The sequence below is a fragment of the Panthera pardus genome, unplaced genomic scaffold (assembly GCF_024362965.1).
Source record: "Panthera pardus isolate Hobbes unplaced genomic scaffold, ASM2436296v1 HiC_scaffold_20, whole genome shotgun sequence".
NCBI classification, from domain to species: domain Eukaryota; kingdom Metazoa; phylum Chordata; class Mammalia; order Carnivora; family Felidae; genus Panthera; species Panthera pardus.
The window spans coordinates 54,555,832-54,580,858 of NW_026526766.1; the positions used below are offsets into that span (position 1 = coordinate 54,555,832).

A 25,027-nucleotide genomic window follows, 5' to 3' on the forward strand; every position below is an offset into this window, starting at 1 on the left:
AGAAATAAAAGAACAGAAGAAATGGTTGAGGGAATTGACCGAGAGAAGGGGAGGGTTGACGGGGAGGAAAAAGAGGGGAAAGCTGCAAAATACACCCAGAGATCAGATTCATTTCTGTGGCTGTAGAGGTGGCCACCAAGCTGCTTAGTGATCTGGCACCAAATTTGCCACATCTAGTGCATTGAAACAAACATACTGCTTCAGAGAAGTAGAGCCCTTTCTCACGCTGAAAGCTAAGAGAATTTTCTTCTGTGCATCTTCGGAAGAGGATGGCTGGGTTGTACCAAACGTGATAGATACATACATTAATGAAGCTCAGCCATCTTTTAAGAGGTCCAGGCTGAAAGCGGGTAACTTTTACAATCCAGCTAAAACAAACAGGCAAATAAACAGGCTCATCTGTCATGGTCCAAGAATCAAGCTCTCAAACAGTCTTACTTAACTGTCAGAGAAATGAGTGGAATGTGTGCCCATTGGGTATTGCTCCGTGAATATTGTCATCTACAGTCAGGATCTAGATAAAACAGCAGAGAGGCACCTGGCTGGCTCATCGGTAGAGCATGTGACTCTTGATCTCGGGGTTGTAAGTTGGAGCCCCATGTTGGGTGTAGAAATTACTTGAAAATAAAATGTTAAAAAAAAAAAGAAAAGAAAAAAAGATACAGCTGAGCATTGAGGGTCATATTCCATTAGGAGTTAAGACTTGGGACTTTGGAGTCTTGAGCCACTATTTCCTTATCTAGAACTTGTCTCATTAGAGATGGAGATGACACATTTAAAATGTTTAGCACATAGTGCTGGGCAGACGCGAAGTGCTCAGAGCTGGTGGCAGCTTGAGAGGATTGCTATTTTCACAAGAATAATGTGGAGTGCTGAGTCTGGTCACTTGAAGGCAGAGGCTTCGGTGTGCTTTAACAGTTAACTAAGCCTTAGGTCCTCTGAATGAAGGACAGTGACCAAAGAGAGGAGAGTACTTACAGATAGGACTAGAATCTTCTTCAGCACATAGTCCAGATCAGTTCATGGCCCCTGATAAACAGCAGCATCACCCAGAGAGTCAAAACGTTAGACTGAATGTTGAAATCGAAGCAAAGCTTTTGGGGTGTGTGTGTGTGTGTGTGTGTGTGTGTGTGTGTGTGTGTGTGTGTGTGTGTGTGTGTGTGTGGTGTGTGTGTGTGTGTGTGGTGTGTGTGTGTGTGTGTGTGTGGTGTGTGTGTGTGTGGTGTGTGTGTGTGTGTGTGTGTGTGTGTGTGTGTGTGTGTGTGTGATGCACCTGACTTCTCTAATTGCTGGCGGAGGCTTTAGTTTCACCAGGAAATATTAACACCTGTTACTTGTTATTTCTTAAAATGCCCACTTAGGTCGTGATGAAGAAAAAGTAAAGCAAATGAAAAAGTATCTTCAAGCTGTAGGAATGTTTCGGGATTTCAGTAACCTCTCTCAAGACCCAGAGTTTGCCCAGGTATGAGAGCACCTTTCACCAAGTGTGTGTTTCCTCTTCCTTGAGCCTGTGATTTCAGTCGTGTGTGTTTTTTTCTTAGGAGGTGTACTTGTAGGATATTAGTCACTGCCAAGTCATCACAGAAGAACATGTTAAAAGGCTGAAAAAAATCAAAAAGATAAGGAATTGTAAACATAAAATAACTTCTTCCATTAGGCTGAGTGTGCGCCCCCTTTCTGACCTACCCATTTACTCCTCTAAGGTGGAAAACCTTTGAAGAAGGCCTTTGCCAGAGGGAGTAAGGCTGTTTAAAGGCTAAGCTCATTGTTATTATAGATGGAAAAGAAATGGAGGTCAAGTGTAGCAATTAGTTCTGATTTATCCATTCATTTTCTTCATTCATTTTCTCAGGTGCAAACCGATTCCCAATTTTTCTTTTCAAGAAAGCCCGGAGGGTAACCTGGATACAGGCCCCTGGTTTTGTTTCATAGTACACTGAGAGAAGGAAATATGCACTTAGACCAAGGCCCATTTCCTGGCATTGATGACTGAGTGGCCGCATCCTACCAATTCATTTTAGCAAAAAGCACAATGGTGTATGTATCATTTTAGAATAAACCCATCTCAAACTAAGCTAAGCCTTAAAAAGAGTGTAGGAGCTGCTTTGGAAAGGTGGATGCATAAAAGACACCAGCCAGCAGCTACAGCGCCCACCCTGGTCATCCTGAGAGGTGACAAGTCTTCCCGCCTGTCCCGCACCACTTACGTGTCCATCTTGATCTTCGGAAACTCATTCTTTAAGTATTAAAAAGAACATTGACTCCTTGCTTATGAATGTGGTGGTTTAGTTTGTTTGGTTTTGTAGCTGTGGTGTTATAAATTGTCTGACACAACCGGAGTGTTTTCTCTGAGGTACAGCGTCCGCGCCTGAGTCCCTTCTCTTTTGGGTGGACAGGTTGTAGAATTGAACTTGAGAACAGTTGTGCCTTGCTGCAGTGGACCAAAAAGGCCTCAGGACAAAGTCGCTGTGACGGACATGAAAAAGGACTTTGAGAGCTGCCTTGGAGCCAAGGTAGGGTCCAGGAAGGCAGGTGGAAGTCTCCCCAACCCTGCCCCGTGCCCGATCTCTTAGTGCCCACGCTGCTTTTCACCCTCTAATGAGGAAGCTTCCTGAAGCCTGACTCTGAGGGCGTTCCTTCTCCATCCTGAAGTCCTCAGTGCCTCTCCCATTAGCCAAGAGCCACACAACTTCCTAAGAGCACTTGACCACCTGTGAACACAACTCATCCCGCGTTTTTAAAAGCATATCTGCTTTTCATATGACTCTCACGACACTGTCTACTCGACTTGCCCAAGCTTTTCTGGCCATTTTACTTCTTGTTCATGCCCTGCCTCCACCCACATGCATCCGTCTTCACCCTCTGTGCATGTCCTAATCTATCAGCCCCTCCATAGCATGGCCTCACATCCCATAGCAGAAAGTCATCATTTGAACTTCTGGCACTTGGTCTGAGATGGCATCCATGTTCTTAAACCTACATTGCTGGTCCTTTACATTTCCCTTATTGGATGTCCCTTGTTGGACTGTATGTTTTGAGTATAGGATTTGTGTCAGAATCACCTTTGTATCCCACAAAGTACCCAGCATAACATCTTGTATGCAGATTTTCAATGAACATCTCCCCACATGATGATTACGGTATGTGGTGGGTTTTATCCTTGAGCCACCAGCATTAAACCAAATGTTCAGCTGTACTTTATTTGCCTTATTGATCATGATTAGTTGAATCTGACCAAAATGTATATATATATATATATATATATATATATATATATATATATATACACACAGTGAAAAGTTCTCACTTTAGAAGAAAAAGAAATACTTTGGTAACCATAATTTTAAAAGCAATTTTCAACAAAACATAAGTATGTCAGCTAGTGAACTCTGAAATGCTAGAGAAAAATTAAAGTTCTCTTTATTGTTTTTAAATATTTATAAAAGGCAGTCATAATTTCTGAATCTTGATCTACTTTGAAGTCCTATTAATATTTACTTCCTTCTCATCTCAAAAATGGAAATGCTAAAGCTACAAATTTAGTTTCAAGTTCGTCTGATTAACTCAATGACATCATTGTAGAGTTTAATGGATAGGAACCAAGGCCACTGATTCTAATATGATGGAAACTTAGAACTTCTTTTTTTTTTTTTTTTCTCTCTCCCCATAGCAAGGGTTTAAAGGATTCCAGGTTGCTCTGGACCATCATAATGACCATAAAACATTTATATATAATAATAGTGAATTCACTCTCACTCATGGTTCCGTGGTCATTGCTGCCATTACTAGCTGCACAAACACCAGTAATCCATCGGTGATGTTGGGGGCAGGTGAGTGCATTTGAATTGGTCCCCATGGTCATGTGGACGTGTGGGTGGAAATCTTTCAAGACACGACCCAGGGGCTTAACAGTTCTACATGTCCAAACGTTGTCTTTTACCAAGGCAGAGATTTATTGGCCCAAAAGTGTTTACACAGTAACTAGTGTCCAAAGCCAAGTATTTAAAGTAGAATACATAATGCGTACTAGTCTTTAGGATTAACACAGAAAATAAGTAGAAGAAAGCCAAAAAAAAAAAAAAAAGATGAATTTTTAGTAAAGCTTAGAATCTTGTGTTAGATTCTAGAAGGAAAAACAAAAACAAAACCTGTTTTCATATCAATATCACAGACTAGTCTCTGTAAAACCCCTATTGGGCCTTTTCATACAGTAGACTTCGTCTGTCTTTGAAGTGCTGTCAGGTGCATCTGACTTAGGGCACAGGGCACTGGTTGATAAAACTTCCTGGTCTTTTAGGCAATTCTGGTTAAGCAGTTAATATTGACATACAGAGTTTAATTAATAGAAGGCTCTTTAGTGGGAATGCAAGCTGGTGCAGCCACTCTGGAAAACAGTATGGAGGTTCCTCAGAAAACTAAAAATAGAACTACCCTACGACCCAGCAATTGCACTATTAGGTATTTGTCCAAGGGATACAGGTGTGCTGTTTCGAGGGGACACATGCACCCCAATGTTTATAGCAGCACTCTCAACAATAGCCAAAGTATGGAAAGAGCCCAAATGTCCACTGATGGATGAATGGATAAAGAAGATACGGTTTATATACACAATGGAGTATTACTCAGCAATCAAAAAATGAAGTCTTGCCATTTGCGACTACGTGGATGGAACTGGAGGGTATTATGCTAAGTGAAATTAGAGAAAGACAAATATCATATGACTTCACTCATATGAGGACTTTAAGAGACAAAACAGATGAACATAAGGGAAGGGAAGCAAAAATAATATAAAAACAAGGAGGGGGACAAAACAGAAGAGACTCATAAATATGGAGAACAAACTCAGGGTTACTGGAGGAGTTGAAATCATTGTTGCACTCCTGAAATCATTGTTGCACTATATGCTAATTTGGATGTAAATTTTTAAAAATAATAAAACTTTTTTTTTTTTTTTAAAAAGGAAAGCTCTTTAGTTTCCAGTTGTTTTTTATCATTCCCAAGAGTTCCTGTTGTGTCCAAAGACCAAGGTCATCACAGAGTTCTTTCTTTTTAAAGTGCACAAGTACGTAAGGAAAACCTTTGTCCAAGAATTCTTCTCTGGACACCTAAGCCTTTGTTGTCTGGATCGAACAAATTTCCTTAAGACAAGTCACCAGCTTGTCTGTAGCTTTTTGTGTCTTTTGACCCCCACTCCTCATTTCTTTCCAAATTCTATGAGATGTTCCTAAGAGAGCACCCAGTGCCCCAGTAATGGTCTCTGTTACTTGCCAAAAATCCAGGGGCCTAGAGCTGGTGATTTTCTGCTTTAAAAAAAAAAATATCTGAGGACTAGATTTTTACTCTAGACTGTATTCCTCACCTACCAGTACACAATTCATATCCCTTTAAAAAGGGCCCTTCCAGGGGCGCCTGGGTGGCGCAGTCGGTTAAGCGTCCGACTTCAGCCAGGTCACGATCTCGCGGTCCGTGAGTTCGAGCCCCGCGTCAGGCTCTGGGCTGATGGCTCGGAGCCTGGAGCCTGTTTCCGATTCTGTGTCTCCCTCTCTCTCTGCCCCTCCCCCGTTCATGCTCTGTCTCTCTCTGTCCCAAAAATAAATAAAAAACATTGAAAAAAAAAATTAAAAAAAAAAAAAAAAAGGGGCCCTTCCAATTATAATTTTCATCCAAATAAAACGTAATTAGAAGGATTGCTTTCCCTCCAAAAGTTAAAAACTTATTCTGTAATATATTCCTGAACATTTTTAAGTTTACTTCTTTAAAAAAAAAAAAAAAGCCCATCTCTTTCTTCGTTTTCATGACTAATTTTGAGTTTACTGCATACGTGTAAATGACTTTGGGCCAGTGAGCTTTTGATTTCTGCTAGGCAGCAGAACTAGAAAGCACCATGAATGGGGCTTTGTCAGGCGGTGGCAGGAAATGCAGACGGAAGGACCAGTCTCCTTGCTGAACTGTCCCTGGCAGCTAGGCTAGGTGGCCACCCTACCCAATGTTGGTGTTCACTATTTCACAGGATTGTTAGCAAAGAAAGCTGTGAATGCCGGCCTGCACGTGAAGCCTTACATCAAAACTAGCCTGTCTCCTGGAAGCGGTGTGGTCACCTACTACCTGAGAGAAAGTGGTGTCATGCCTTACCTGTCACAGCTTGGGTGAGGAAGAATTTTCTTTTACACATTGCTTTTGTTGTATTTTGTTCCACATGTATCTTACGGTGTCACCTTGTAACACGTCAGCCTATCTGATGGTATCTAATTAGTCTTGTCAGAAGGTGAGTAGACTTCAGCCCTTACATTCCAACAGAGTAGGGCCCTCGTGTGGACACTTGTGCTGGTTGTTCATCATACAAGGGTGCCTATAAGGGCAAAGCAGGACTGAAATCAAGCCTGTGGCTTTGCTATGACACTGCATCCTTCTAGAGGAGAGGCTGCCATTTCTCAATTGACAGAGGTATGCTGTGGGCTAACATTGGCTCTGCACCTGAGAGACTGCCCTTAGGTATGAAAATACTTACTTACCAGGACTAAAAATGTTTTAATTCCTTGGTGTAAACTAGTCATTTGTTACCAAATACAATTCCTCCAGTTTGCCCACTGTTCCTAATTTGGATGAGAAAGATTTTATCCATGTATCTCATTAAAGTCAAAGTCCTTGGGATTATACAGAGTAGTAAATACAGAAATTAAATGGCATATGTGATTTCAACTTTTAAAAAATCTAGATCATTCTCTCATGGTTCATGGTTTTGAACCCCATGTCAGGGTCTGTGCTGACAGCTCAGAGCCTGGAGCCTGCTTCAGATTGTGTGTCTCCCTCTCTCTCTGCCCCTCCCCCACTCATGCTCTGTCTCTCTCTCTCTCTCTCTCACTCTCTCTCTCAAAAACAAATAAACATTTTTTTAAAAAAAGTCTAGATCATTTAGTTGAACTCCTTTTTACAATTTACTCGAAAAAGAATTTATTTTATTTTAGTTTTATTTGAGAGAGAGAGAAAGAGCAAGCAGGGGGCGGGGGGACAGAGAGCAACAAGGAATCCCGAGGAAGCTCTGTGATGTCAGCACAGAGCCTAACATGGGGCATGATGCCATAAACTGTGAGATCGTGTGACCTGAGCTGAAATCAAGAGTCAGATGCTCGACCAACTGAGCCCCCCAGGAGCCCCTCAAAAAAGACTTTAATTCAATGATCTCGAATGGATGAATAGTATATTAAAATGCTCTACCTGGTTGGTCAGTCACATGTTGACTCTTAATCTTGGGGTCATGTTCGAGCCCCGTGTTGGGGGGTTAGATTGTGCTTAAGATTAAAACAAAAACAAAAACACCTTTAAAATGCTCCTGAGAGGGGCGCCTGGGTGGCTCAGTCAGTTAACCATCCGACTTTGGCTCAGGTCATGATTTCGCGGTCCATAAGTTCAAGCCCTGCATCAGGCTCTGTGCTGACAGCTCAGAGCCTGGAGCCTGCTTCACATTCTGTGTCTCCCTCTCTCTCTGACCCTCCCCCATTCATGCTGTCTCTCCCTGTCTCAAAAATAAACGTTAAAAAAAATTTTTTTTTTAAATAAAATGCTCCTGAGAATGAAAGCTTTCTAGAGACAGTGCTAAACTTACTCCATGTGCTGCTGTTCTCCTTAAATCAGTAGTCTCTAGACCTGTCATCAGCAGAGAGGCTCGCTGAGAATCATTGCGCACCCGTGCTTCTCTCCCGGCACCTAGGTTTGATGTGGTCGGCTACGGTTGCATGACCTGCATTGGCAACAGTGGGCCCTTACCCGAAGCTGTGGTAGACGCCATCACCCAGGTAAGTGCAGAGGAGCCTGTGGGGCTTCAGAGCTGTTGTCTCCTTTCATAAGATGTGCGACCAAAATGCCGGTCGTCTCAGGAAGGTCCGGGGAAGCAGGGAATGGATGCCGTTGCACGTACGGTCTTCGGGGGCAAGCCAGCCTTACCACAGCTGTCTACCTTGTGCGGCACATTTCTCAGCCGTAAATTGGAGATGATAATAGTACGTGCTGCGAGCACGGAGGTGATAATGGACATGCCGGACTTTGAGTGGTGCCGGCACACAAGTGCCCGGTCGGTGCTGGTGTTGACTGCAGACAGCTCCAGAACTGTGTGTTCCTGGTAATCTGAAAACTGGCTCGGAGTCAGGGCTCCATGCAAACAAATCAAAACTAAGTTGCATTGGTTTGATTTTTGTTCTGTAAATTCTGTAGCTTTGAGAAACACTATTTGGTTTGCTTTGCAAACATAGGTCAGTGTGGCTTCCTTGAGCTTTCAACTGTTACAGACTTTCCCTCCTGTTCTCAGGCCCCAGGCGGCAAAGTAACCAGGATGCTGCCTTCTGACTGACCTGGGAGTTTCTCATGACCAGAAACCATGTCTCTCTGTGTCTTTTGACCCAGAGTGTCTCCCCAGGGACAGCCGTGCATGTTCTTTTCCCCACACCCAGGGGACCAAGTGAAAGAAGGGTTTAAGGAGCCTCCTCCATTGATGGGAAACTTTAGCAGGTGGTCTGAGACAAAAAGTCCAGGCAACCTCTTCTCTGCGTGAACTGACTTTTCTCTTGCCGGACACAGGGAGACCTTGTAGCTGTTGGAGTACTATCTGGGAACAGGAATTTTGAAGGTCGAGTCCACCCCAATACCCGGGCCAACTACTTAGCCTCTCCGCCCTTAGTGATAGCATATGCAATTGCTGGGACCATCAGGATCAACTTTGAGAAAGAGCCACTGGGTAAGATTTCGTTTGTGTGGTTACATTTGTTTGTTTGATTTTTTTCCCAGTGAATCTGAAAATCTTATTGGAGGAAAATAACTGCTTTCATTAATAATTAATGAGGCAAAGAACTAACAAAGATGAGAAGGAGTCTTTTCTTTATTCCCTCACACACAGGGAAGACCTACCTGAAATACACAAGAATTAACTGAAGGACAGAGATAACAAAAGGAAAGAAATAAGGGGCACCTGGGTGGCTCAGTCGGTTAAGCAGCCAACTTTTGATTTTGGCTCAGGTCAAGATCTCAGGTTCATGAGTTACACACAGGCTCCGTGCTAACACTGCAGAGCCTGCTTAGGATTTTCTCTCTCTCCATCTCTCTCTCTGCCCTTCTTCTGCTCATTCACTCTCCCTCTCTGTCTACCTCTCAAAATAAATAGATAAATAAAACTTTAAAAAAAAAAAAAAAAAGGGCTCCTGGGTGGCTCAGTCAGTTGAGCATCCGACTTCGGCTCAAGTCATGATCTCGCAATTTGTGAGGTTAAGCCCCTGTCGGGCTCTGTGCTGACAGCTGGAAGCCTGGAGCCTGCTTCAGATTTGGTGTCTCCCTTTCTCTCTGCCCCTCCCCTGCTCGCACTCTGTCTCTCAAAAAACATAACATTAAAAAATAATTTAAAAAAATAAAAAATAAAACAAAAATTTTAAAAGGAAAGAAATACAAAAAGGCATAGAGAGCATGCTATTCTGGCTTCTTCCCTAGTTCTTCTCTTTCTAGCTCCTGCTTTTATCTAACGATAGGCACTGTTTTAACATATACTCTGTGGAAACACATCTCACACAGTTCACCTTCCCCAAATTCGGACAAATGATGCTGTGTTTCCTTTCCTCTGGTGGTTTTGCTGTGCCTTCCCCAATCTGTTCTGAGTAGATTAAATAATGTGAAAACAGTGCCCCTTAAATTAACTTTTTGGAAATCAAAACTAGAGCTATAATTGATCCTCATTATATGGTAGATTTGATATTGCAGATTTGCTTATTCACCAAAATGTATTTTAACCCCCAAATCAATACTCACCTTGCCTCCAAGGTCATTTGCAGACACACACAGAGGGGTGACAGCTTTGAGTCACTCAACGAGCGTGTTCTCAGCTGCATCCAAACTAGGCAGGGTTCCACCTTCTTGTTTCAGCACTCCTACTGTCAGCAAGTATCCTGTTCATGCTCTGTGTAGTGCCATGTTTTCCCACATTTTTGTGGTTTTGGTGATTGCACTTTTAAAAATAGTCCCCAAGCGTAGTGCCAAAGTGCTGTCTAGTATACGTAAGCCCGAGAAGGCTGGGGTGTGCCTCGTGGGAGGTAGACTTAGTTCAGGCAAGAGTTATCGTGTTGCTGGCTGTGACTTCAGTGTAAACGCATCAACAAAATATATTAGATAGGGTGTCTTTAAGCAGAAGCACATGTAAAGCAAGATTATGTATTGATCGTTGCCGAAAACGTTAGGCTCGAGGCCCTCAGGGGCCTAACCCACATCCCCTGGGGGCAGCGACTGAGTCTTCACTACTCAGTGTTTGCATGGATTTTACAGAATATTGCTACCACGGAGAACGGGATTTGACTGTATGTGATAATGAAAATGGGGTATTAAATTCAGTTTTTCTCTAATAAACTTTTTTTCCCCCAGGAGTAAATGCAAAGGGACAACAGGTATTTCTGAAAGACATCTGGCCAACCAGAGACGAGATCCAGGCGGTGGAGCGTCAGTACGTAATCCCTGGGATGTTTAAGGAGGTCTACCAGAAAATAGAGGTGAGGTCCCCCCCACCCTGCCCCTACACGTTTAGGGGAAAGCCGTTCCTTTGTGGCCTCTCTGCAGACCTTGAGGCTGATGGAGTGGAAGCTATGGAGAGTAACATTTACTTCTAAAGATAACCAGGGGAGTGGTTCTCAGTCGTTTCTCCTGAGACTCACATTTTTACAAAACCGCACACTCCCCAGATGTTCCCAGATTTGCTCAAGGCCCCAGCTTTGGCAGTAGCCTCGGGAAGAGAGGCCTTAGGTTGTGTGTGATTCCTAGCCAGCTTGCCCGAACCCACCCCCTCCTCAGACACCCTGGGTATTGTGTCAACTGTGGTTGAGGATCCGTGATGTCTACTAGAATTTGTCACTGAGGTAGAGGTGTAATGCACCCTCAGAATTATTTGGATGCTTAAAAAAATTTTTTAAACTCATTCAGTAAAAAGCCCCAAACTACTGAAATAAATAAAACTTTTTGTGCAGTTTACAAACAGGGAGAAAATGTGTGGGGCTCAGTATCATTTTCGGAGACCCTTGAATGTTATTCTTTCTCTGCTTTCTGTGGTTGGGTACCTTAGGGAGTGCTGACTGGGGCTTGGGTTTGAAATAACAGAGCAGACTGTCTGGGGAGAAGGGTCAAATGGGGGGTCATATTCATGCACCGTGCCCTCCCACGAGTTGCACATTGGGAAGTGGTTATGAGCAAGTTTGTTGGGCGTTGGGTTGAACGCATTTCTCCAAAGGCTGAGGTAATGACCCTGTGGAGACATTCAAGTTGATTTTAATGCATAGCAGCTGTCATTTGCTATCCAGTGTCCGTGTGACCTAGATGTCCACTTCCCCAAATTTTCAGAGAGTAAATAATTTCCCCTTTGGTACAGTCTGAATTATTGCTTCTTAAGTTAATACTTTGTATATGGATTAGTTTTCTGTTGCTGCCCAACAATTTATCCTAAAACTTAGTGGGTTAAAACAGCATTTATTATCTTACAGTTTCTGTGGATCAGAAATCCAAGTGTGGCTTAGCCGGGTGCCTCTGCCTTCACAAGGCTCCAGCCAAGGTGTCATCTGGGGCTGCAGCTCATCTGAAGGCTCAGCTGGGGGAAGACCCCCTTCTAAGGCCACTCACATGGTTGTGGGAGGATAATGTGCCTCACAGGCTGTTGGGCTGAGGGCCTCAGGTCCCTGCCTACAGTTAGCTGGAGGCCCCCCTCATTGCCTTGCCAGTGGGTCTCTTCATAGCTCACAGCATGGTACTGACTTCCATCAGAGCAAGCAAGAAAGGGAGAGAGAGACAGAAGGCCGAGTCTCTTTATAACCCAATCTTGGAAATTAGTCACTGGGTTCAGCCCACACTCAGCAGGAGGGGATGGCTTAAGGGTGTGAATGCCAGAAAGGTGGGGGCAAGTCCTTGGAGCCATCTTAGGGGCTTCCTGTCACAGTGCATATGTATTTTTAAGTTATTTGCCATGACATTGTCTTAGTATAAAGGAACTCTTTTGTATGGCTGGAATAAGAACTGTTTTGGGGTTTGTTGTATCGAAGTGGAGTTGACACACAATTACGTTAGTTTCAGGCCCCGTACATCTCATTGCTCACCACAAGTGTAGCTACCCTGCATCCCCGTTCATCACTGTTACGATACCACTGACTATGTTCCCCGTGCTGTGCCTTTCATCCCCATGGCTCATGCATTCCATGACTTGGAGCCTATACCCCCCAACCCCTTTCACCCCTTTCTGCCCATCCTTTCACCTCCCCTCCCCTCCGGCAACCATCAGTTACTTCTCTGTGTGTATCAGTCTGCTTCTGCTTTTTCTGTTGGTTTGTTCATTTGATTTGTTTTTTAGGTGCCACGTACAAGTGAAACCATGGTATTTATCTTTCTCTGATGTATTTCACTTGGTGTACTCAGTGTTATGCTAAGGATGGTTTTTATTATACTCTTAGAACATTCATTTTTTGCTTACGTGTTAAATATTCCTTAGAATGGAATGTGATTCGATTTGCTTTTCTTTCTTTTATCTTTTTGTATTTTTTTAAAGACTGTGAATGAAAGCTGGAATGCCTTAGCAGCCCCCTCGGATAAGCTATATTGCTGGAATCCCAAATCAACGTACATTAAGTCACCACCGTTCTTTGAAAACCTGGTATGGCTTTTTTTTTAATGTTTAACAAAATCAGTTTTCCAAATGGTTTCCTTATAAAGTCTACTTTATTACCCTGTGCCCTTGCTTTGTCCACCCATTCCATTGAAACCTGTACAAAGCCGAACGGATGATGCTGGGAGAATCTTGAGAAGCTGGGATATTTGGCTCTAGTGAGCCTACAGCTTCTGTGTCTGGGGCTTCTGTGTGGCTGTTAGAGACACCCTGGGGCTCCAGTGCCACCTGGACGTAGACTCAGAAAAGTCTGCGGAACTGACTGTTCCGGGAAGACATCCCCAGGCCTGTTCTATTTAAACCTTATACTCAGAAATCAAGGGAGATCTTCTCTACAACTGATGAACCAGGAGCCTGTGACCCCCTGGGTGGGGAGAGGGTGGGAGGAGAAGTCGGGATTCTCGTGTCCTCAGCTTCTGAGCTCCGTGGATGTGGACACAAAGAATGCCACCTATGGCTGCATCCCTGTTGGTTTTGACAGAATAGTGCCCAACTTTGCCTCCCTTCAAGGGTGGGATGTGAGTGTTCTGAGTAAATTCACCTTACTTTTCTAAGTACCCCTGACAAAACTAGGACCCCTAGTTCAGGTCCACAGACCATTGTTGTGACTGTTGAGACTCCCTTGGTGACTTGTTGGAGCAAACCTGGGCCAACGCTGACTTGCTGTATGCTTTGCTAGACTTCAGATATCCAGCCGCCTAAGTCTATAGTGGATGCGTATGTGCTGTTAAATTTGGGGGATTCAGTAACAACTGACCACATTTCTCCGGCTGGAAATATTGCAAGAAACAGCCCCGCTGCTCGCTACTTAACTAACAGAGGGTAAGTGTGAGTGAGGGAAAAAAAGACTAAAAGAAATGGAATGAATGAAGCCAGTATTTCTCTTTTGAATCAGAGTCTGGTTTTCACTGAACGCTGAGGCTTGAAAAACAGTCACCCTTTCTGTTTGCTGCTTCCAAGCTTCCTTGGGAGATTCCATCAGCAAGGGAGGGGACCTTCCTTCTAATGTCCCCATGAGACCCAGCTGTCGTTCCCGCCCCAGCTTGGCTGCCGTGAGGGTATGGGCTCTGCTCTCCGCCTGTGTCGCACTCAGCAGGGATGTCACCTGAGGTGCGTAGCCAGGTCCTGGTTGAGAGGAGGAATTTCTGAGAACAGTGGCTGACACATCCATTTGCCAATCCTTCAGTCTAGACTGATTTTAACAGCTATTATGCCAGTATTATCTCTTGTCACCTAATACACCGATAGTAATTGGAGTCGTTCCCAGATCTGACTTTCCATAAGAATCATCTGGGGAGATAAAAATTCCGGTTCCTCTCTGCACCTCCTGAATCAGCTTCTTCAGGGATGAAGCCCAGAGCTGATCTGAAGAACAAAATCCAGCACCTTCTTCTTCCTTCCCTTTCCTTGCCCTTCCCTTTGCTTTCTTTTCCCTTTCTCTTTCCTTTCCCTTGCCCTTCCCCTTCCCTTTCTTTCCCTTTCTCTTGCCCTTCCCTTTCTCTTTCCTTTCTTTCTTTTCCCTCTTTCCTTTCCCTTGCCCTTCCCTTCCCCTTCCCTTTCCTTTCCCTTTCTCTTGCCCTTCCCTTTCTCTTTCCTTTCTTTCTTTTCCCTTTCTCTTTCCTTCTTCTTCCCTTCCCCTTCCCCTTATCTTCCTCTTCCCCTTCCCTTCCTTTCTCTTTCCTTCCCCCTCCTTTTCCCTTCCCTTTCTCTTCCCTTTCCCTTCCCTTTCCCTTCCTTCTTGTGTTTTGTTTTGTCAGTGGGAGAGGAAAACTGCCTTGCCCTCACCGCACTTGCCTGGTAGCTGACCTGTTTTCTTCATACATCCCCCTCCTACTGTGCTCCACTCAGTCTCTGCCTTCTCCTAGTGCATCCTATGGGACAGTCATGTGCAGAGCAAGACTATTCCATGTTCCCCAGAAATGTGAGTGTTGAAGGTTTAAGAAGATAGCCCACCTCTAGCGGAGGTGATATACAGGAGTCTATGTCAAGATTTTTTTTTTAATGTGGGGCAACTACTGTATTAAATGTACAGGAACTTTCTATACACAGACGCATATGGTAAGGTTTTAAAGGGATATGATTGTACTTTGAATGGGAGACAAGCGTCCATCAGCAAGCAGAGACAGGCAGGTGATATTCAAGAGGTGTCAGCGAATCCCTGCCCTTCCCCCTCATCCGTGCAGCTCAGTCTACACTGGCGATTGCCTTGTTTATCAAATGTTCCAGGCAAAGCCAAACGCCTTTCTGCCTGATGGTTTGAGCTGGCTGTTTTTTCCTCTTGGATCCTCTTCCCCCAAATAATCTGCCTGGTTAACTCCATTGCCAATTCAAGTCTTCCTCCATAAGGTTACCCTGCCCATGCTCTTGTTCTCTTTGCTTTGATCTACTTTTTTTTTTCCCTCAGTTATTAACCACATTCTAGTAACACTAATAAACAGTGCTCTTTTTTTTATTATGATTTCTTTGTCTCCACCTTTTAGAATGTAAGCCCTGCGAAGGCGCAGATCTTAATCTGTTTGGTTCATCAGTGTACCTTAGGCCCTTTGAATAGTTCTTGGCCCATAACTGGTGGTCAGTAAATGTTGAGTGAATGAATGAATGGGAGAAAAGAATTCAACAGCAAACAGAGAAACAGAGATTGAAGCTGAATACAGAAACTAAGGAAACAAGCCGTGACCAATACTTTTTTTGATTGGTGATTGTTGACAATCTTTTGAGAATGGGAATCGTAGGGAAATGAATGAAGGGAAATACAGTACATTCCCAGAAAAATGCACATATCCCCAGCATTCCAGATACAATTTCAGGAGTTTGTAGATATGCTCACCTACTCCTAAAGCCCATTCACACCTTCTCTCAATCTTCAAATTACATCTCATCATGAGATCAGATCACCATCAGACACACTTCCTAGCATTTTCAGAAACAGCCAGGGAGCTGATCGCTGTGTTAATTGTAAGCTGTTGTCCCTGCCGTCACAAAGTGTCCTTTCACTGGGGCCCACAGACAGGATTTTTCTTTGATTTCAGGACAAGGAATAGCTGTTCTGCCTCTTCAGCATTGCTCTGATTTTTATCTTATGAAAATCGTAAACCACGTTGCCAGTCGTGTGTCTGCCCAGCACATTGAGTTCGTGAGAAGTAGATCTCCTTCCTGTTAGTTTACAGAATGTACCTTGTGTTTCCCTCATTCTTGGCTCCACCTGACTGGCCTATACTGATTATTCTTTCTGTTTTCTTTTTCTTACCTATTTTTAGTGTTTTATCTTTTGTGAAGTTCCCTAGGCTACCCTAATGAATAAATAAAATACTCAATAGAGTTCCTCCTGGTTTTTTACCCAGATTTATGAGACTACAAGTTAACCTGAGGAGAATGTTGATTTCTGCCTTTCAGTGCCCCACTTCTGACATCTGCCTCTACTGTCCTCAGCAGATGTTAGGAATAGCTTTCCTGCCTTGAAGAGCAAGGCTTATTAGATTAGAGAGCTATCTAGGTCTGTGGTTTTTCTCTTGTCTTGATGTAAGTTAAGTTTCACCTTTGTTCCGTTCACTAAGCCAGCTCCTCTCCCGCTTGCATTATTAGCTTGACTCCACGAGAATTCAACTCCTACGGCTCCCGCCGAGGTAACGATGCCATCATGGCACGGGGGACATTTGCCAACATTCGCTTATTAAACAAATTTCTGAACAAGCAGGCACCACAGACTATACATCTGCCTTCTGGAGAAATTGTAAGTATTGTGTCTTCTGCTTGGTTGAGAGGCCGGCATTTGTCAGGCTCTGACTGAAATTTCATCGGTTCAGGTATTTGAGGAGGGAAATTCCAGGTTAAGGTCTCCAGAGCTCTTTATCAACAAGCACTGTTGTATGACTTTATTAGCATTTAATTTCACTCACCACACCACTAGAAAAAAAAGGGCCCTCGGAGGCCTGCTAGGGTCCTAATGGGAGCCATTTGGAGTTGGCCCTGTTACAGCGGGACTTGTTGAGCCACAGATGGGAGGCATGTGAGAGGTAGAGAAAGTCTACATTTTGAATCGGACATACCAGCTGTGGAGCGTTCATTCAGCAAGTTATTTTCCTCTCTGAGCCTCATTTTTCTGACCTGCAAAGTAGAATGGTACTTGCCTTGTCCGGCTCTGAGGCTTACACTTAAATGGAATGACACATATAATGTGGCAGATACTCTCTGACACATGCAGTCCGTCCTCGGCATCCAGCAGATACTGCAAAGCTGCTTGAACACTGTTTAAGTTACTTGAGAAATAGCCCTTCCGACTTACTTAACAATAACAGTAGCTAGTATTTATATGGAACTTACTACATCCAGGTACTCTTCTGAGCTCTTTGTATATATTGATCTATTAATCCTCATAACAACCCTCTGAGGTAGGTACCATGATTGTCCGTGTTTTAAGATCCCAAAAGTGGATATTAAAACCTAGAGAGTCTGGCTCCGAAGTCAGTGTGGTCTACCGCCACCCATATGCCCCACTTGTAACAGATGATATTTTAGTAAAGCAGACTCTTCACAGATAATCACTAGTCACCAGGACCCAACACAAAGTCAGTGCCCAGTAGATACTTGTTCAGTGAAGAACAGGGACGATAAACTATTCAATGAAAAAAATACAATTAAATGGTCGAATGCCCAAGAGACCAAGGGGAAAAGGCGTGCAGTTATAGACACTGGGAGGCCTCCGGGATACGGCCGTCACAGTGAACCCCTCTTATTTTTACAAGTCCTGCCGTGGCATAGAACTTCTGGTCAGATGTTCAGTGCCTCATCTGAAATAAGGAGACCGAGATGAACCGACATTTGAGCCAAGCCTTGAACCTGAAAGATAGACATACACAAAGAACAGGGTGTGGGGAGGGAAAGAAGATAACAGAGATAATGCAGGGAGCAGAAGAAAACTGCAAGAAAAATACTGTCTTCTCAGAGTGCTGAAATGATTTTCTGTTGGTGGTATAAGGTAATCAGAGGACAAAAAGGACTTTTCATAAAAAAATAATAATAATAAATATGGGCTCTTTTAATAATTAAAAAAAAGCCCCTAAAAAATTTCACAGGAAAAGTTGGTTAGTTGAGAGAATCTCTCAGAATATAGAACAGAAAGACAAAGGAAAAATTAGAGAGAAAATATAAGAAAATTCAAGACGGAGATGAGGAGGCTCGGCATCGGACTCAACAGAGAGGCTGAAAAGAGAAGAGAGGAAAATATTCAAGAAGTAACACAAGGAAAATTCCCCAACTGCAAGATCCGACTCCAGATTACACCCACTGGATGCCCACATGATTACGGGAGAACAGCTCCAAGTCACATCATTGGGAAGTTAAGTGCAGCAGAGATAAGAAGAAGATCTACAAACTTCAAAAGCAAGAAGAACAGCTTATGTGTAATGTTCTGGGGATCAGAAGTGCTCAGAGCAACACTGGAAACAGACTGGTTTGCACCCCAGGATTCCATGTCCTATGTTAAAATAATAACATATTCAGATTCAAAAACTTTAAAAATACCCCTCAATCCCTGTCTCAGGAAATGACTTGGTGAATGCGTTTTACCAAAATGAGGGAATAAGCCAAAAAGGGAAGATGTAGGATCCAGGAAAAGAAAATGCGAGGGATCCCCAGGACGTTGGTGAAGGAAGATTCTTCCATAACATCAGTGCACCACATCTAGAGAAGAATCCGTCTGAATTGGAATAGGACTGAAGCTTGAGGAGTTATCCCTCCATGGAAAGGATGTTTTCATCTTTATTTTTTAAAATGTTTATTTCTTTATTTTGAGAGAAGAGAGTACGTATGTGTGAGCGCACACACGCAAGCAGGGGAGGGGCAGAGAGAGGAGGAGAGAGAATTCCGAGCAGGCTCCGCACTGTTAGCACAAGGCTAACAGTGGGGCTTGATCCCATGAACTGTGAGATCATGACCTGAGCCAAAACCAAAAGTTGATGCTTAACCAACTGAGCCATCCACAAATCTCATGGTTGGTGAGTTTGAGCCCCACATCAGGTCAGCCTGCTGTCCTTCTCTCTCTGTCCCTCCCCTGTTTGCTGTCTCTCTCAAAAATAAAAAATAAACATTTAAAAAATAAACAAAAATAAAAACAAATGACATACTTCCTGATACATTTGAATGTCCTTAGAGAAGATTTGTACTTTAGGCAGAGTGTTTGAGGATTCATTGATGGGTAGGGACATAGAAATAGATGAGTGTGTGTGCACGCACATACACACACACACACACACACACACACACACACACAATACCAGTGGGGATTTTTTTTTTAATTGCCAAGAAAAGGAAATCATAGTATATTACATGACTCAGCTATAAATAACATTCACATAGTCAAAGTAATGCAAATACCAAATACTGACTTACCCAAAATGTCTGACATAATTCTATTGGGAGGTTGGGGAGAGGGGACCCTAGGGGAATGGTAGTTAGCCAAATCCCCATTGAAGCAGGAAATTGGTAGATAACAAAATGGAGAAATGAAGAACTGGTGGTTTCAATATAACACTAGAGCCATAGAGGAGCAATAGAAGAAAACAACAAAATTTTATGTCCTCTTCTTTAGAAGAGAGGGAGAGTGCAGGGAGCTGTTGCTGTGTAAGCTCCCCAGATTCCCAGAGGGCCATGTAGAACTAACCAGAGGCGCCAGCAGCCCGCCAAAATAGTAATTTGTGAAAGCTTACTTCGGAGTTTGATTATACACCTTTCTAGAGCTTCTTTTGAAGGAAACACTCTTCTGAGGGATTTTTTTTTTCCCTTAAGTAGCCAGGAGAAACAATTGTTTCATTACTTAATCACGAGGAACGATATCACGTCTTCCTGAAGTCTTGGCTCCGCAGAACATTCAGAGTTCTTGTGAAAAACACATGAAATTGTTTGTGTTAGATGTTTCTCATGTACACTAAAATATTAGTCCTCTCCTGTCCTTTATTGATGGAGGCTTCTACTTCCTACTGTCTCTGCCTTGACTTCCATGTAGAAAGGTGGCTAATAAAAATTTGCATTTTTTATGATTTTAGAACATGTTGCCTTCTTTGTGTTTAGCTACCCTTCCCAAGGGACCGTGACTGAGTCTCTGAGTCAAATCCCAGGTTTAGCTGAGATTCTCTGTTTTTTAAGCTTTAAAATAGTTTAATCAGGGGTGCCTGGGTGGCTCAGTCGGTTAAGTGTCCGACTTCAGTTCAGGTCACGATCTCGCAGTCCGTAAGTTCAAGCCCCACGTTGGGCTCTGTGCTGACAGCTCAGAGCCTGGAGCCTGGTTGGGACTCTGTGTCTCCCTCTTTCTCTGCTCCTCCCCTGCTCGCACTCTGTCTCTTTCTCAAAATAATAAACATTCAAAAAAAATTTTTTTTAATTGTTTAATCAATGGAAGAGGGGAAAAAAAGTCTGATCTTTCCCTTTTTTTCCCTTGGTGCCTCAAGATTAGAATTGTTTTTCTAAAATGAGGACAACAACCAGGCATTTCAGTTAAAAGAATATACAATTCACCGGTAGGGGTAAATAGATGGAGTTAATTGGAAATTTGTAAATCAGACAACTGATTGGTTGAGTTTCTGTTGGCTTTGTGTTGACATGGGCCACTGAAGACCCTTCTGACCCTGCAGTTACCAGGTGCCACTGCCTGTGTCCACACTCTGTGCTTTTACCGCATCTGTAAAACCTTCCTTTTCTCTTCCTCAGCTTGATGTGTTCGATGCCGCGGAGCAGTACCAGCAGGCTGGCCTTCCCCTGATCGTGCTGGCTGGCAAAGAGTATGGCTCGGGCAGCTCCCGGGACTGGGCGGCCAAGGGCCCTTTCCTCCTGGTGAGTATGATGGAGAGAGATCCCAGCAGGCGAGCTCAGGAAAGCGTGTGATGTTTGTGCAACTGCTTCATGGTGGACCTGGCTTTACCTCACTCAGTGAAGGGTGACCTAGAGTTGAACTGGTTCCTTAGATCGGTTATTCATTTTCGGGAGACCATGGATCTTTGGGGTGTCTGTAGAGCAGTTGGGACGAGGGTCTGTGAAGTCTCTGAAATTCTGTTGAAAAGGGTATATGTATGTCTTTGTTTTGTAGGGAAGAATTTCATGGTTTTCATAATATTCAGTTTGAGGATCAGAAATGTATCTCAGGCGGTTGTCCCAGGAGCGCAGTAAGCCCGGGCGGCCCATCCTGTGTTGTCGGTCAGGAGGTTCACAGAAGGGGAAAGTAAGGAGCCTGCGCTTTGGACACACACGGGAGCGCACGTTTTTACAGTCGCTTCTCACTGCCCGTGAATCAGCTTGTAGACTCCCGAGGGAAAAGGCAGCGCTCTCTGGATGTAGACAGGCAGCTCTTTAGAACCTTCTCCCATTTCAGCGCCTGACCCTCTGGCAGCGTCCCCATGGAGGGGCCATGCAGGGAGCAGGCAGCTTTTACCTCCTGAGCATTTGCTGGAAGAGCCTTGCAGCTCAGCTTTAATTCTCAGGGTTGGGTGAAACGCCATAGCCAGTGTCAATCCAAATGATTTATGGCTCCAGCAAATTAAGCCTTGGGAAGCACTAAGTAAGTTGACATCTACTAAATAAGTTGATGTCTACAGTAAAGAATGTGGTGTCTGGCAGGCTGCCCTCCAGAAGTCCAGGATAATGTGTTTGAACATCACACCTACTGTGTTTTTCTTTTCTTTTTTTTTTTTTAATCCATCCTTTTGCTCTGGCACGGGGTGGGGGTGGGGGGAGGATGTTCTCTGATTACTTGGTAATATATCAAAAGCCTGCCTTTTTGAGAAGCTGCTAGAAAGAACCGGAGAAATGACAGAAGAGGAAAGGGTTTTAGGAAGAAGGCTGGGAGCTGGTGGTAGAAATGAGACCCGGTGCAGCACGCAGCCAGAGAGGGAACCGTAAGAGCTGGCGGAGGGTAAGAGAACTGGCACGCAAGGGGCTCCTAGGAGCCTAGACCTCTGTACAGAACGGCTCCAGGTTCGGGCAGCCCAAGCCGGGCTGCTCAGCAGTGCTGGGCTGTGCTCCTGGCTGAGGGGGACTGACGACTGCGGTCTGCGGTGCCGCGCGGCCTTTGCCGGGAGCTAGGCACGTGCACAGGACCACCCGCCTCCTAGTGAATACGTGTACGTAAATCCAGACGGAATATCTGCTGCTCTGAAGAACCTGTTCTTCCGCTATACACTTATTTTTAAATGTGGAAACGCTTGTGGGATTTTTAAAAATACCTATGCCAGGATCTCATGCCCAAAGATTCTGGTTTAGTTGCTAAGGAGAAAGGCCTGCATGTGGGCATTGTAAAAGCCTGCCCGGGTGATGTGAATATGTGGCAAAGTTTGAGAACCAGTGCTTTGTGTCTACGGCTCCCGCATCTTACAAGAATCACCAGCTTCCTCCCCTCCATGCTCCCTGCAAGAGGTCCTGATCTGGGGTAATGCCTAAAGAACCTACATTTTTAACAAGTTCCCAGAATGATCCTCATGCAGGGGGGCTTAAAAGTATACCCTAAAGGGGCACCAGGGTGGCTCAGTGAGGTAAGCGTTCGACTCTTGATTTCGGCTCAGGTCATGATCTCACGGTCGTGAGACAGCCCTGAGTCGGGCTCTGCACTGGGTGTGGAGCCTGCTTGAGACTCTCTTTCCCTCTCCTACAGCCCCTCCCCCCTCAAAAAAAGTGCACTCTATGTATCAAGAGCCCGTTTAGGGGTATCTTAATATTACAATTAACTAATATTTAAGAGTGGGGTGTTCTAGTTAATCAAGGATCCTGGCTTTTTGAGCACTGCTGTATATTGCCACTTCTAGTTCACCAATACAATGTACTTTACAGGAAGTCTTAATATCAAGACTGTATTCAGTGCAATTCGGTCCTTGAAACAGGAATTGTAAAAGCAGCACATCATTTACTTTCTCGATAGTATGTTCTGGAAGTTGCTTTTTTGGTTAAATCTTTTGTGTCTACACCTATAGTAGCAAAATCCCAGGGAAATAGAAATGATTATGGTGTTTTGTGGTGTAGAATCCAGATAACAATGAAAGTTTGCTAAGAGATGTTGTATCACAAAGCAGCTAAGTGTGTGGTCAAACTACATGGGTTCCAATACCAGTTACTCCACTGACTGCGTGGGTAAAGGGGGGACAATAATGGCCTCTACCTCCCAGAGCTGGCGGAGGGTGGATTGAGAAAATCCATTCACGTGCTTGCACGTGGCCTGTACCTATAGGCAGTCAGTTCAGACTATCTACTGTGTTATTTATTATTAGAGAGCAACTTTATTGTAAACAACCAGTTGGTACTTAGAAAGAATTTAGGTGTGAGAAGACTTAAGAAGCCTTTTGTAAAGTTTCCTTGTAGCTAAAGAAAACTGGAACTGTGTCCAAAGTACTGTCTTGGCTCCTCAGGGAATCAAAGCTGTCCTGGCGGAGAGTTACGAGCGCATTCACCGCAGTAATTTGGTGGGAATGGGGGTGATTCCCCTCGAATATCTTCCTGGGGAGACTGCAGACATCCTGGGACTCACAGGGCGGGAACGATACACCATCATCATTCCAGAAAACCTCAAACCACGAATGAAAGTGCAGGTCAAGGTAAGCTGAGCCTCTCCGCACCGGGCCCAAGTAAACAGGGCTGTGTGTTTATAATCAATCCCGTCAGAAGGAAAGGAGTAGAGTTTGGAAGGAAGAAAATCACTCAGTAGGACTGCAGGGAGGATGGCAGCTGTTGACTGATCACTTACTGCTTGTTTATGCGTGTGGTCACCATCACTTCCTTTCTTACCCTCCAACCAGCCCCGCTGTCTCCGCTGTGGCCCAGTCTCCCTTAGCCCAGAGAGGGGTGGGGGAAGCTCAAAGACCGCACATTGTCACATTACCCAAAAAATACCTTTTTATTATCAAAATGTGGACACACCCCATCCCTGAGCCTCACCCCAGGCCCCAGATTTTGATTAGCCCAGAGGTAAAAATGACAGCTCCCTATGTGAGGTGAGGCCAAGTGCCCCGCACTGCCTATGGGACCACCTTAATGAGACTTCTCTTGACCCGCAGCTCCTAGAGAGGGTTAGAAAATACCATGCAGGGGCACCTGGGTAGCTCCATCTGGTAAGTGTCCAGGTTGGGCTCAGGTCATGATCTTGGGGTTTGTGAGTTCCAGCCCCACACTGAATGCTTGGGATTCTTTCTCTCCCTCTCTCTCTGCCCCTGCCCCCACATTGAGGTGCGCGCATGCTCTCTCTCTCTCCCTCTCAAAGTAAATAGAGAAAACGCCATCCTGAACATCGTTAGTTGCTGCTACCCCAGGAGACCTGGTTCTCTGTTGCCTGTCACCGCCATCACTCATACGCCATGATGCTTCCCTGTGCAGAGAAGTCCACTGGGGTCTCGTCCAAATGCAGCTTCTGATTTCCTGGGTCTGGGCTGGAGCCCGGGACTGCACGCGGCAGCCCTGAGGACAGGGTGAGTGGGCACCCCTCCCTGCCTAGCCTCCTCCCTCACGGATTCTCCTCTGCTTCTTTGTCATCACAGCTTGACACCGGGAAGACCTTCCAGGCCGTCATGAGGTTCGACACCGACGTGGAGCTTGCTTATTTCCACAACGGGGGCATCCTCAACTACATGGTTCGCAAGATGGCCAAGTAGGTCACCTGCACCTGGAGCTGCACCAGGAGGGAGCGAAGTGCCACCGGCCGGCCGGGCCCTTGGTGCAGAGCAACCCCCTCCACGTGCGGGCCTCCCCCCAGGGGTGCCGCCTTGCACACATGCACGTGAGCACGGACGTGTTCTGGTGCCATCCCTCCAGGCACAAAACGAGCAGTTTCTGCATTCTCTATTTTTGTGAATCTTTGGCTCTCTCTCTGGAATTTGGAAGCTCAAGTGGTGGCAATGTCAGTAGTGCCAGGAAAGGAAAACTGAGCTTGTCTTTAAGGAAACTGATTACAGGATGTTGATTTTTTTCACTGTCAGCCTGTTAAGTCTTCTCAGAAGGTGTTGCCTGTCCTCTTTCCTGTTTGGCTCTGCTCCCCTCTTTTCGGTGAAACCTTTCCCTTGAGACTCCCTGGCCTATGCATAGTATGCCAGAGTTAACTGACATGGATAGATGTGAACTTTCTCCCACTTCAGATCACAGTAGTGATTGTGACTCCCCTGCCCCCTTCTTCCTTCAGAGTGAATGATCCAGACAGCTCAGATCAGACACTGACATTTTTTGATTATGTACCTTTGGATGGATCAACACTAAAGAAATTGTGACATTTTTCTTTTGCTATCTTCGAAAATCGTCCCCAGAAAATTTTTCAGTTAAGAGGAGGACTTTGGAGGTGGTTTTGGAGAGAGACTTAGAACATTTGTAATTTGAAGAAGATTAAATCTATTTTCAAGCAAA

The 25,027-nt window shown here is 44.5% G+C and overlaps 1 protein-coding gene across 1 annotated transcript in view; it reads left to right on the forward strand.

Annotated features, from left to right (window-relative positions):
• The window catches only part of ACO1 (aconitase 1), a 65,676-nt gene extending 40,649 nt beyond the window's left edge, over positions 1-25,027 (forward strand). The window contains exons 9-21 of the mRNA XM_019424186.2: positions 1,362-1,462; positions 2,397-2,513; positions 3,671-3,830; positions 6,011-6,146; positions 7,709-7,793; positions 8,572-8,728; positions 10,393-10,517; positions 12,551-12,655; positions 13,347-13,489; positions 16,250-16,397; positions 20,369-20,491; positions 23,050-23,235; positions 24,172-25,027. Of these exons, the coding sequence (XP_019279731.1) occupies positions 1,362-1,462; positions 2,397-2,513; positions 3,671-3,830; positions 6,011-6,146; positions 7,709-7,793; positions 8,572-8,728; positions 10,393-10,517; positions 12,551-12,655; positions 13,347-13,489; positions 16,250-16,397; positions 20,369-20,491; positions 23,050-23,235; positions 24,172-24,285 (1,700 nt within the window). The 3' untranslated portion in view covers positions 24,286-25,027. The remainder of the gene's footprint in view (positions 1-1,361; positions 1,463-2,396; positions 2,514-3,670; positions 3,831-6,010; positions 6,147-7,708; positions 7,794-8,571; positions 8,729-10,392; positions 10,518-12,550; positions 12,656-13,346; positions 13,490-16,249; positions 16,398-20,368; positions 20,492-23,049; positions 23,236-24,171) is intronic.